This window comes from Leptonotus elevatus, chromosome 9 (genome assembly GCF_054856555.1).
Source record: "Leptonotus elevatus isolate MCC_2025b chromosome 9, RoL_Lele_1.0, whole genome shotgun sequence".
Taxonomy (NCBI): domain Eukaryota; kingdom Metazoa; phylum Chordata; class Actinopteri; order Syngnathiformes; family Syngnathidae; genus Leptonotus; species Leptonotus elevatus.
In genome coordinates this window covers 17,740,737-17,754,558 of record NC_141247.1, presented here as the reverse complement: position 1 = coordinate 17,754,558, position 13,822 = coordinate 17,740,737, and the positions used below count along the sequence as shown (strand labels likewise).

At 39.8% G+C, this 13,822-nt stretch overlaps 1 protein-coding gene across 2 annotated transcripts; it reads left to right on the top strand.

Moving 5' to 3' along the window:
- The first annotated feature begins 32 nt into the window (after window positions 1-32).
- Window positions 33-13,472, top strand: stag3 (STAG3 cohesin complex component). Of its 2 annotated transcripts, none has more exons than XM_086085512.1 (32): window positions 33-181; window positions 575-648; window positions 738-825; window positions 989-1,207; window positions 1,694-1,790; window positions 2,747-2,823; window positions 2,933-3,137; window positions 3,304-3,455; window positions 4,189-4,386; window positions 5,056-5,154; window positions 5,365-5,444; window positions 5,592-5,699; window positions 5,909-5,990; window positions 6,117-6,222; window positions 6,882-6,985; window positions 7,648-7,749; window positions 7,890-7,982; window positions 8,221-8,421; window positions 8,610-8,674; window positions 8,783-8,870; window positions 8,950-9,027; window positions 9,117-9,209; window positions 9,314-9,476; window positions 10,122-10,249; window positions 11,002-11,103; window positions 11,198-11,331; window positions 11,415-11,537; window positions 11,732-11,895; window positions 12,259-12,451; window positions 12,591-12,671; window positions 12,783-12,847; window positions 12,974-13,472. In XM_086085512.1, the coding sequence occupies exons 2-32, from the start codon at window positions 599-601 to the stop codon at window positions 13,024-13,026; spliced, it is 3,591 nt and encodes a 1,196-aa protein (XP_085941638.1). In that variant the 5' UTR covers window positions 33-181; window positions 575-598; the 3' UTR covers window positions 13,027-13,472. The 2 variants fall into 2 exon arrangements, with proteins under 2 accessions (XP_085941638.1, XP_085941639.1); XM_086085513.1 differs by having other exon boundaries at window positions 12,783-12,867.
- The last annotated feature ends 350 nt before the right edge of the window (window positions 13,473-13,822 follow it).

The following is a 13,822-nucleotide window of genomic DNA, read 5'->3' as shown; positions in this document are numbered from 1 at the left end:
GGATTTTGGAATGAGTTGAAAACTGCCAAGTAACAAGATTTACCAATTGGAATCAAGACTAATTCACCAAGGACCAATCATAGCCTCTGCTGGTGTGGCTCTGGCCAATCCGGTTCCTTCTTGTTTAATCGCAGTCTTTGCGCGCTCTTGGTTTCACTAGGTAAAGCTGGTCGTAAACTAGGTAAGCATACATTTGAAATAAAAGTAGTAATATAACAATCCTGAATCTTATTGACTAGTTAAAAAGTTGGTTAAATAATAGTTATGAGTAGTGTTGACGTTGTGGCTAGTGAACTAATAAACATTTGAGACTGAAGTGCTCAAAGTGTGGTTTGCCGAGTCAAATGTCTGCTAGCAAAACCAAACTACGTAGGTATTTAAATTATGATAAAATGTCTCCGTGTTTAGTGAATGCTTAACCTAAATTGTGCTCGTAATGTAATTTATAAACACTTGTACATTTCTGAATTAGTTTATAGTCAAGTCATTTCACAAAATGGAAGACTTCAGAACTTCAGCCCATTACCTTTGTCAAACTAATTTCTGTTTCTCTCTTTGTCTTACCATTAATCAGCAAACCTGTCCAAAAGTATAACTAATGGAAATTCAACATTCTTTGTCAAACATGTCAAGTGACAACTTAAATAGGTAAGAGCAGTCAGTACAAGCACAAAATATGTTATCCCTTGTGTAACTGTATACACAAATTGTAATACTTTTTTTCTCTCCTTCTTTAGTTTAGATGAGTACTCTGATTCAGATGAAGACTTTGAGCTCCCAGTTAAAACCACCAAGCGGAAAAAACAGTCAAAGCCAAGCTCGCCGGTAAGCACAAACCTTTGGTTCTCAGTAATTATCCAAACTAGGAAGCAAATCACAACTGTAAATGTATAATGTGTCTTATTCATCAAGCAAGCCTCATCCTGCCATGATTAATGCTAACCCAAGAGTCGCCTCACTCAAATTTCTGTCTCTCCGTCATCCCAAGCCATCCAAGAGGCCAAGGCACAAAGATGCAATGAGAGCATCTCCCACTAGCATGGCAATTCTATCCATGCCAGAAACTTCTCAGGAGGATCAGTCTTGCCAAGGCGCACCCAGGCAGGCCACAGCCAAGTCTAGGAAAAGAGCAGTCGACGGGGGTGACCAGGCCATCAGTGCAAAATATATCTACGATGCTGTTAGCTCTGGAAAGAGTGGCCTAGTGGTGAGCAAATCCCCCATTTTGACCATTGTTTTCATGTGCTATGATGCTATGAGATGGGAGATGTTTTTGCTGTAACCCTGGAGGAAAATTCCACATTCTGGAAAACTGGGGAGTTTGTGTAGCACACTAAAAAAAACTTTACCTTGACTTACGAGGTTAATATGTTACATGACCACATTCGAATTATCTTGTCTCATTGAAATAAATGAAGAGACCAACCCCCCAAAAAAGATTTATTTTAATTAGAAAACAAACTATCTACAGTCTTCTACTTTATAAAACATACAGTAATACCATAATTAAATAGAGTGTAAAAAAATTAAATACTTTGCGTATCATGATTTTATTAAGGTGCCTTTAAAGTGAAAATGGCAGTGAAGATATTTGTGTTCATCTTTGGAGTTCCACTGCTTTGTTTTGTACACTCGTACCACTTATTCGGAATCAAGTTGTCTGATTGGCTGCCTTTTTTCCGCCCATCTCTAGACGGTGGTAGACGAGTGGTTGGACTACTACAAGCAAAGGCGTGAGCAGGGACTGCTGGTGCTCATTAACTTCATCGTTCAGTGCTGTGGATGCCAAGGTCGGGGATTAATGAGGAGGCCAGATGAGGGGAAGTCGGGCACATATGGTCAGCGATAATGTATAGGGATAGACGATTATCGGCCGGACCGATTATTGGTGCTGATATTTGTCAAAATGCCAATTATTGGCTTCGCCTTTTTTTTTTCAAATCTGAAGGCGGATAAAGCTGGTATCTCACTGAGCGGTGAATGCTTGCGAACGTAATGAATTTAGGGGTTTCATCAGGATTTGTAAGATATTCACAGACCGTTTTTACTTGTTGCGAAGACATTTCGATCATGTAAACACATTTTCACTGTCTGCAAAGATCTTTTGAAACCTTTTATGACCCCCCCCCCCCCAACCAAATTAGCTACATTTGCATGCATTTGTTGCTCAGTGAGAGACAGGGATCTTTTCATTTATGGATTTAAACTTTCCACTTCAACTTCTGACACTGAGAACTCCCTACACTTTATTAAAAATAATAATAAAATTAAGAAATTATGTAGACATTTTGGAAAACTTTATTTCAGTAGAAAACTTTAGGGAACTATTAACATGCTTAATTTTTCATTTATCTTAACACATGCTGATGACTCTAGAAACTTCCTTCCAATTTTGTATCATTTTTAAACAAAGCTGTCAATTCTTTTTGTTTTAAATTAAAAGAAAAAGTAATTTCTTAGAGATTTGACGCAAATATTTTATCTTTTTCTCGGCTTGAAATATCGGTTATCCACTTCCTTGACTACTAATAATCAGTATCGGCCTTGAAAAAAAACATAGCGGTCTAATAATGTTAATCTGTCACTGCCACGGGCCTTGTATTTTCAGAAATGGCAAAGAAATTAATTACTGTACATAATTAAATACAAATCAAGGAGTCAAAAGCTATTTTAGGAAGGCTTATTTATTTATTTATTTATTCTTTGCCAAGAGCAATGTTGACTGTTTCTTATTCCGTTTGCCCAGGAGTAGTTAACAAAGAGATGCTCGACACCATGCAAAATGCAGAAATCATCGCCACGCTCACCAGACAGTTTGATGTGGTAAGTGACAAAACATTTTAGGCAAGTTTGTTATTTTCTTGACGTTGGTGTTGATAGATTTGGGGGAAAAAATAATGGCATGAATGATGCATCTTTGCAATTTTTTCAGAGTTCAGGGAGCTACCCTTTGTCTGGAACGGGCCCCTTGCTGAAGCGATTTCGAGCGAACCTTTGCAAGTTTGTCCACATCCTGGTACGCTCCTGTCAAAATAGTCTCATCTATGATGAGTACCTCTTCCCCTCCTTGCTGTCTCTACTCACCGGGATGTCTGACTCCCAAGTCAGAGCATTGAGACACACAAGCACCCTGATCGGTGAGCACGTCTTACCAGATCTTCAAAAATGACTGCTGCATCAGAACTATAACAAAAGATACACGTTATCAACTTGCACCTTTTGTGTAATACTGTAATATACAAAATATAATGATTACATGAACACACATATGGTAACAAAATATGTGACATTGTTTCATGGTAGCCCTAAAGCTGATGTCAGGAATGGTGGAGGTGGTCGTGGCAGTGTCCCTTCAGCAGCAAACCATCCAGCGGCGGTTCGACGTGGAGCAGGGCAAGGATGTGGAAGATCAAGACTCTCAGCGACTGAAAGAGCTCATGACTTTGATAAGAGAGGTCACTGAGATCACACATACACACACATACATACATACTGCACTTAGGCCCTGATTTACTAAAGGTTTGTCAAGCAAAAGCTTGATGGCTCACGCAAAAATGTTATTGTCTATTTTGGAGCTTCTAATTGCTTTAAGGGCTAACTTAAGCCAATCACAAGAAGGAGTCATGCCATATTACCAATTACAAAACACCTTTCGGCTCTGCATTTTCTTGCATCCGCATGGGCCATTTTAGTGCACTGTGGCAGTTGGTGCTGGCCTAACCCAGGCAGTTTTTTCGGCTGTGCTGTCCCAAATTCTAATTGCAATGTTACGCAGGATGGGCACATACTGTACAGCCAAAAGTCACTCACTTGTGGCAGGTTAAGTCAAAGAAAACATGGCTTTTATACAGTTGGTGGCTGATTTCTTCCGATTTTATTTTGCGCTTGCGATGATTCCCAAATGTTCCATAGGGAAAAATAGGGCCAGACTGAAGCACATTACCTCTTTATAAAATATTATTTTGGTAATAATTTAAATCATGATTATTCAAACAATCATTTATTTTTTGGTAGAAAACAAGAACATGATTAAGATTATTAAAACAAATACACACTATAATTATGTAAGTTCCTTTTGGACCAAACAAATGTGATCAAATTAGTTATTTGTGATCTTAGTAAATCAGTCTAATAGCAGTGCGTAAGACTCAGCTTGTCTGTTTACACTACTGTGTGATTGCACCGTAGCTGCTGGAAAACAAAGAGGAACTGTCGTCCATGATGAACGCCACCTTCCGGGGCATTTTTGTGCACCGCTACCGTGACCATCTGGTTGATATCAGGGCAGCTTGCATGGAGGAGCTGGGCGTGTGGATCAAAACAGATCCTGAGAACTTCCTCAATGATGGCTGTATCAAATACCTGGGCTGGATGATGAATGACAAGGTGTAGCACTAAACGTTATACTCACTTTTACTTTTTTTTATTTTTATTATTATTAATTACTAAAAATTAAGTGAAGTTTCATAATGGTTATATATGGATAGAAGAGAACAAAAGTTACAAATTTTAGGTGTAAGAATGAATTTGGAAGGGAACTCAAGGCAAAAATTATTTGCCGTAATATGTTCTATGTGTTCCCACTAGTCTAAAGATGATATTCTGATTAATAGTGTGTTCATGGTAGAATAATTAGGCAGATTAATCCATCAATTTTCATCAATGTCAGGGCACAGGCATTTTGTCCTGCGCCACCCTCTGCTGTCGACCTGAAATAAATGTCAATGCGCCTTCGGGCTCGCATTGCGAAAGTCATGTGACCACACCGGGTAAGCAGGTGAGCAAAGTAGACGGCGGTAGCGGCCAAAATGTCTGCACCCTGATTTTGATGAACATGGATAGATTAATCTGTGTAATTCTTATTCCACAATTTCAGTACTAATCAAAACTCGACTTGTTGGGGCACGTAGAATGTATCATTCCCCTTTTTTTCCCCTTTAAGTCTGAAGAGAGTGCTCTTGTTTTAATTAGAATTCCATTGGCGATAGGTTGTCAGAGTTTGTTCAAGCAAACTCTACATCACAAAGTTACACTCTTCTGCTTGATGTCCCGCAGCAAAGTGTGGTGCGTCTGCATTGTGTGCAAAGCCTGCAAGGTCTCTATCAGGAGAAAGAGTTTCATAGCCACCTGGAGCTTTTCACCAGCAAATTTAAAGTAAGATTTCCCTCTTGATTGACTGTTTGCTTGGCATATTATTTTTAATTACTCCTTTTATTCATAAAGTATGCCTTTTTATTCACCATACATCTGGTAAGAATCTCTTGCTGTCTGACTTCAAGTCAGGGGTGAAGTCATGTTAATGCTGCAATGATGTCATCTAAAATAGAATGTTTTGCCAGGAAAATGTAGTTTGTGTGTGTTTAGAAAAGGATGCTCAACATGGTGATGGACAAGGACAGCGGCGTTGCTGTGGAAGTGATCAAGCTGTTGCTGCAAATCCATCAGTAAGTAGCATATATCTCTGTAACACATGCATTGCGAGGGTGTTGTTTTGAAATCACACGATCCATGTGATCTATAAAAAGAAAATGAATGTACTATGCCTGACAGGAACCTAACTTCAACTGAACTTGATATGTGTGCACGTTCAGGGGCACGGATGAAGGCCTGCAGGAGGAGGAGTGTGCTCATATCTATCCCCTAGTTTACGCCGCAAATCGCAGTTTGGCGTCCACAGCCGGCTTGTTCCTCTATATGAAGTACTTTTGTTTTCCTTATTTTATTCTAGCCACAATTAGATCTGTTTTAGCAATGCTATAATAACCACTAGACTATCACTGTTGTGTGGTGTGTGCTATGTACGACAATTTCCTGTTAGTACAAGTCCATTGTGTGAATCCTGACTTTGAATGACAAATTTTATTTTGTCCCCAAAAGTGGCTTTTATTGTGTCGTGTGTTTGTCTTAGGCTGAAAAGTGTGGTTGACAGTGATAAGGGCACAAATTCTGACTTCTTCCAAATCCTCATCTCCTTCTACTTCCAGAGTGAGGTAGCTCTTTTTGGCTTTTTACTTTTAGTTTTTTTTTTTAGCAACCAGCCTCCTGTAATTTTACAAGAAAACGGTATAGAATGAATACATTTACTTGACTGACTCCTGTTTTCCACTTGTGGACAGTTCCTGTATGAGCATGGAATTTACCTGGTGGACAGCCTGTGGGATGTTGCAGGTTCTGAGTTAAGAGACTGGGAGTGCATGACATCTCTTTTGCTACAGGAAGCTGGTGAGTATTGAAAATCACTCGCATACATTCACAAACATACCAAATTTGTGCTCCAGCTCACTTTTGAGATCTCAGTGCACATTGTCTTTTGTTGTTGTGTGCGTGTTGTTGTTGGATTTGTTTAGCATCCAAATCATTACATCTTGTGTGTAGTGATGTCACTATTGAATATTTTTTGAATTGATTAATCTATCGATTATTCAATCGATTAATTGACTAATCCGATTAATTTTAATTTTTGCATTATAGTGTATTGCAAGAGCATTTTCCCCCTAATTACTGTTTTTTTAACCAGTGATTGGTGCTTATTTCATACTTTGTATTCGTACAGTGATTTAAAAAAAAAAAAAAAAAAAGGGGGGGGGTGGGGATTGATGTACTATGTTACTGTTTCGGTCATTGTTTTCCAAAGTACTAACAGATGTTTGCAAATGTCTTATTTTGATTAAACACAGAAAATAATCAGTCTTCTTAAAGCACTACAGAAATCAGTGAACAATTACTGTTGATATGCTGTAATTAGAGGATTTGGACAATTTTAGGTTGAAAAAAATGGCTCCAAACGATTACTTGATTATTAAAATAGTTGTCGATTAATTTGATAATCGATTACCCATCAATTAATCAATAAATTTTGACAGCTCTACTTGTGTGGTCAGGTTTGATGAACGAAGAGGAAGACATACTTATCGAATTGATGATATGTGCAATCCGACGGGCAGCAGAGGCAACCCCACCCGTTGGGAGAATCCCGGTCAAGAAGGTGGGTGCACAACTGCACATACACCAATAGTGGGATTATGTAGTTTATGCATGAGACTTTTTTTTGGAGGTTGTATGTCATGGCATTTATGAGACTACGCTTAACATTTTACAGGACTCAGGTTACGCTACTACGCTCTATGGACAAAAGTATTATAATATCCACAGAATGTGATAGTATTTGATACTTTTTTGGGGGGAAGAGAGGGAAGCCGTTAATCTGCTATTCACATTTCAAAACACAGCAGAATAGCTAATTGCAGAACTCTGTACACTGCACAACAAACAGTTCAGTCACGTTCAGTAACATTGCTCGGTGTGCACAGGCTTAAATGGTAAATGGACTGATTTTGATATATACAATTCCTCACTTTCACTCATCCGCACACACATTATCCTACACTAGTGGACGGCTGCCATGCAAGGAAGGCGCTGCCAGGTCCACTGGGAGTAAAATGTCTTGCTCAAGGACACTTCGACATGGTCACCAGGGGTGAGGATCAAACCGACAACCTCACGGATGGGAGCTGACCACTCTACTACTGAGCCATGCCGCCCGCATTTAAGCCTTAATTCAAGCATACTATTTTGTTATTTATCTTCTGGTCATCCCTCCACATCAATTTTTAGTCCTATGATCTGTGTTCGTATGTTCACCCAAAGGGTCTGATTCGCCTGAATGCAAAAGAAAAGAGGACCCAGGAACAGGACAGGCAGAGTATCACTGCCCATTTCGTCCCTTTACTAACACAGCTTCTGGCCAAGGTAACAGTTGTGGTTTCTTAGTAGAGTCCAGCTCAAATGTTGAATGTTGTGTTGCGCGTTTTCTTTGAGCTATTAAACCAAACTCCTTATTTTTAGTATTTATGATTGAACATTTATGTGTGTTCGCTCCCCCTGTGCAGTACTCAGCAGACACAGGGAAGGTAAGATTCCTCCTGGAAGTGCCGCTCTACTTCGACCTGGACATGTACAGCAGCGGAAAGCGGATGGAGAAGGTAGCGTGTTTTCCTACTAGCAACTAATGAAAGCTCAAAACGTTGTAACCCGAAGAGTCGGGTTTCATGGCAGTTCCTCCTTTCTCCTAACTTTTACTTTCATTGCGTCACCTTGAATTGTTCCTCCTTCCCTAGGATACGCTTACATGACAACTGTCTAGTTCCAAAAAAAATAAAAATATTTTACATTGGACGTGAATGTAATTTTCTCTTTTCTCGCCTTTTCCTCACGTAACAGCATCTGGACCAGCTGCTGTCTCAGATATGCCTGATTGTAGAGAAGCACACAGATAACGCTGTGTTGGACGTGTGCACCAAACTGGTTGACACACTCTGCTCCAACAGCCACTCCTTCTCCTCCCGCTCTCACCTGGCATTTAGTCAGCTGTTTGACAGCCTGACTGAGCAATTCAACACCTATTACAGCGACCTGATGCAGGTTGGACGAACTCGGCTTTCATTTTTTTGATACATGTATTGTTTGTGGCTGTGCAACATGCATAGAAAAGGAGCTCGGGGGCTCTTTTTAGTCTCACATTAAAACTCATTATTGTCTGCTGTTTATGTCTACTTGCTTGAGGTGATGACATTAGCAGCACATGTCTCGTCTCCTGTGTATGTACCCAGGCCCCAACTGATGATGATGTTTTCAGTTCAGCCATGACCTTGAAGAGGATCGCAGCCTTGGTCAGGTGTGTAACACACGACAGTATTTGCTTATAACATCTAGCCATTGTCAAACAATGGTGGGGTGGCTCTTAATATAATTCTGCACAATTGTGTGGGGGGGGGGGTTTCAGTGCCAAAAAACTATCAGGTGAAAGGCTGTTTGACTCCTGCATGGACCTTCTTAAAAACAGGATGGAGTCCAGACATCTCGACGAGGAAGTCTGTGATGAGTTCCGCTCATAGTGATATTTAATAATGAATAACAATCAATATAAAGTGTCCGTTTGTTTTGTTGTAGCTTGTGGTAGCAGCTTTGAGGTGCTCAGCTATTCACCTGATGTGGGCCAGAGTCAATCTGCCCGCTCTTCCATCACAGGTGCTCGAGTAACAACAAAGCTTCTTTTTTTTTTTTAGATATATGTTTTATCATTTGACTTCACTGAAACGTCCTGTCATCTGCCCCAGGAGGAAGTGAAATGCCTGAAAAGGGAGGTGCGCTCCTTCTGCAAAATCTGCCAAGCGTGCCTGTCTCTTGGCCAAGCTGCGATCAGAGATCAGGTCTGAGCATCAGCACCATCAGTATTATGACATCACATGTGTACAATTTAAATGAAGTGAGTAGAATTGCTCAAATGGATCATCCCCCCCCCCCCCCACAACAGGCATTTCAGTTACTGTGTGACCTCCTGGTGCTTTACAGTGCCAATTCTGTCCGCTCTGCACCCGCCCTTCAAAACTTGTACTACCTGCCCTCTCACATCCTGCGTACAGAGATGTCAGCTTTCCTTCTGGACTACGTCTTCTCGGATGAAACAGAGGTGGAAGGTATTTCGCAAACGAAATCTGTCCAAATGTCAGCGATCTCTGTCATATTCAGCGAGGCTAGCATTTGCTTCAGGAACAAGAAGATTTACCAGATATTTTTTTTTGTAATTTATGGGAAATGAGAAGAATTTATTGCTTTTTCCTTTGCGCCATGTGGGATCATGCGGGCTGGGTACCTTTGGTGTATGACTAAAATAATGTATGTCTACAGTAGGCATGGGCCGATATTAAATTCTTCTGACGAAATGAATAACCGTGAGCAAAAATATCGCTGTATTAAAATTACAGCCCTAAAATGACCTTTTTTTTAATATTTGGTTGTTGTTTTTTAATTCCCATTGAATACAATCCATTTGATTTTTAAACAAACTATAAAATATTTGGTACCGAAGAATCTTTAAATAATAAATGTTAACATTCTTCTTCTGTTTGAATTCTTAGTAAGTCAGTGTCCCATCACTGGTGAGCTATTTTTAGCTACTCGTGGCCCAATTTTTTATGTCTACTTGCTTCAGGTGATGAAATTTGCAGGGGGAAATTACAGGTGTTGCAAATTACCTTTTTGATTTGGTGCTATTTTTGGCTTGCCTGAACCTTTTTCCTCCTTTCGCACATAATCAACTGTGGCTTGTTTGTCATCTCCAGATCAGCAGGATGAGGAGATCAAACTTCTTCAGAAGAAGCGCAACCAGCTGGCCGGCTACTGTAAGTTGGTCATCTTCGGCGTGATGGACCTCACCGCTGCCACCGAAGTCTTCAAGCACTACGACAAGGTACAACTCCTAAAAACATCGTTCGGCTGTGTGAATCAAAAAAAATTCTACCAATTCATAGGATTTTTTGTTGTTGTTATTTATGAGTAACTTTCTGTCTAGTTTTTAATGAATCACCCTGTAATTCTCACGTAGGGCTATGTATTCTTCCAAAATATCGTTCATATTAGTAACTCATTCACTCGCAGCCATTTTCACTGATGCAACCCCCTTCGCTCCCAGCTTTTTTTGGACTGATTTTGCAAGGCCCACAGAATATTGTGTTATATTGCTATAAAAACATGGAACCTACCAAAAGAAAGATTAGTCTCTCCTTTCATCAGGAAAAAAAATTATTTGTATCTGTTTTGCAGCAATTAGCATTAGAATATAGCTAAGTTTCATCATTATTCACAAATCTATTTAGAATTGTAAGTAATTAAGGTTATTTTTTTTTTCAACATGGCCCTGGTTCAGTTCCTTTGCTCTACTGCCACCTGCTGGCCGTTTGTGTAATAACTACCTTTTTTTCAACCGTTCTTTGCAGTTGACAGGCTGCATCAAAGCCTTCTGTATGCTCTAGCATAAAAAAAACTTATAAATAGGTCTTTGGGACACTTAAAATATTTAAAATAGAATGTATTTATACGTTTTGGGAGCAAATTAGTTAAGAATCCATGTTTTGGTGATGTCATAAAGCCATTACAAAAATTAATTAAATGCAAATAGTGATAAAACTGTCAAAGCTGAAGATTTTCCTGTTTTTCCCGCAGAACTTTAAGGGCTTTGGTGACATCATTAAAGAAACCATAACTCAAACGAAGCTCATCAATCCTGTAAAGAGCGCACGGACTCTCTGCCTAAGTATACAGCAGGTATGCTATTTGTGTATGCTCATACAAGGGTTTTTCTCAACATTGGTGGAGATTAGATCAATCCTTTGGTGATTGGCTATAAATGTCGATCCAGCTGTTCACAGAGATGCTGACACAGGGGGTCACGAGCAAGGATAAAGAAGAGATCAGCGATTTGGCCAGGAAGCTCGCCATGACCTTCAGCAATAACCTTGAAGATATTCGCAAACCACTGGTAGCCCTTCACATGTGAGTAACACAGACACACACAAATCAGCAAACAGCATTGTTGGGCTCGCAAAGTCATGTTAAATTGTTTTGTTTTTTTCCAGGGACGGCATACGTTTTGCCTTCAAAGCATGTGAGGAAGGGGAAGAGCTGCACCCGAATGTGCCCTTCTTGGAGATGCTCTGCGAGTTCAGTTTTAAACTGTTGCAAAAAGACAAGACCCTGCTGTGAGCTGCCATCCTCACACACATTACATCAATCACTGTGGATTGTATTTGTGCTCAGATGTATTCAATATTAGTCGAGAAGAAAAACACAATATAGAGGAATGCTACTGGAAAGTATAAATATTGAATATAAAATTATACTTGATTCTAAAAATATGAAGTTACAGCAAACCTAGTTCTTTGTACCCTCCCAGGTCCGCTTTCGTGACTTCCCTGTGTCCCACTGCTGCCCTCTCCTGGCAATCAGTCAACATGTATCAGCGCTCCTTGGGAGTCGTCACCGAGATGGAGGAGAGAGTTGAAGCCGCCAGTCCGCAAACCGTCCCGGCTGCCAAACGCCCAAAAACTGATGATCAAGGTTAGAAAACCACTATGTTGATACCGTTTATTTGTAATCTACTTTTCATTTGCAAACACATTTTTCAATTGTGTTTATTTTGAAAGTGTCAAGGTCTTAAAGGGCCATTTCATGGATCACAACAGTAAATCTAGCTGTGGGATGTGGCTTAAAAATATCCCAAAGCCACAAGTAGTGGCTCGGCGCATTTATTTACTAAACTACTGATGGGGGAGCCACCCATTTGAGGGGCAGGGTGCCTTCTCTTTATATAAGCACATTTTTGGATGTGCAATAAAAGTTTGAAAATGTATCATTGAAAACGTTTGAATGAAGACAAAGACACACACAGGTGGGTCTGTCTCTGACTTGCGCCTCATTCAGGTGCAGCGGCCAGCCCCAAGAAAGGATTGTGGTCGGACAGCAGCAGTAACCGCAGTGGGCTGCCCACCCCGATCCTCACCTCCACTGCCCTGAAGCAGCCCAACACTAGAGTTGGGCCCACGGAATACTTCTTGGAATCCGATGTTGGAAGTGGTTTAACTGAACCGGAGTCTGAGGATGAATTCTCCTCGGGGTGCGTTTGAATCTCATGATTGTTTCTTAAGTAGTAAGCACATACTGGAGGTTACAATAAATAGTGGAAAAACAAAAGTGAATCGCATTACTGAAATACGTGCTCATGTAAACATGCATCCCGGTGTCACATGTTTCAGATCACAGATGCCATACATGATTCCCACCAAGAGAATGAGCTCCACATTGGGTCAGAGAGACCTAAACACCCAACTGACCTTGTAAGAACAGTGGTGGGGGGTGGGGTAGGGGGAGACCCACGATACACGATACACAAATACTGTGCCGCGCCAGAATTATCAACGCTTGCGTGTATTCTTGTGTGTCCGCAGACTTACACTGATTGAGGATGAAGTCGCAGAGCAAGAAGAAGAAGAAGCGTCTGATGAATACGAAAGTGAGTCTTCATTTATACTGGTAAAACAAATCTCAATCAAATTAACATGCATTGGTCACTTTATACTGTGTGATAATGTGACTTAAATATGCCTTGTTTTTTTTGTTTGTTTTTTGCTCCACGCAGCCTCCCACCCGTCAAGTGTCCGTGATAAACTGACGCAACAAGACCACAGTTGAGTTTTGATAACATGGCTGTTTTGTATGTTACAGTACAGGTGTTCCTAAATGATTTGAGCCATTAATTGTCAAGGATTAGTGAGCAGGATGAAATTGATTTTATTTAAAAAAAAGAAGAAAAGATCCACGTTTTTGTTACTATCGGAATACGATTTGAGAAATGTTCAAAAGAGATGTTATATTTGGATCCCTGCTGCTCTTAGTGTCCTTGTTTGAAAAGATGTGTGTTATTTTGTGTTAATTTAATCACATGAATTTCCTTGTTTTAACTAAAGATGTGCATTATCGCTTGATAATCATTACTCAAATGAATTTCAAAAAATGTTAAGATGAATTTCACAGTGCCTTTAATTGTCGTGAGATAATAGTTCTGCATGCATATTTATTCAAACAACCGCATTCTGTATTTATTAATCAGATGTGATTAAACAGTATTTTTCACCACATTGATGGATGATATGTATTGTATTTATGACAGTAAGAATGCAATGTTTTGTGTGAGGAAATTTAAGTATGCTTGAAAATTGCAGTTTGTTTAATACTAGGTAACCCCATAAACCAATATGTCAATATGCATGATTAAAGCTTTTTATAAAGAGCAATGAACCATATTTGGTCAATTCTGCCCCTTGTTAGAGAAAAGTTGTGCAATAACTAACTGAACTGTTGAACTTGTGCTTTCAAAAGTTTTAAGTTTAATCTTTGTGTGTATTTAAAACAGACACAAAATGCACCACAATTTTTTATGGGGTTCAAAATTTTAATTACCAAGTACTCATGTAACAAAAGTCTCGAG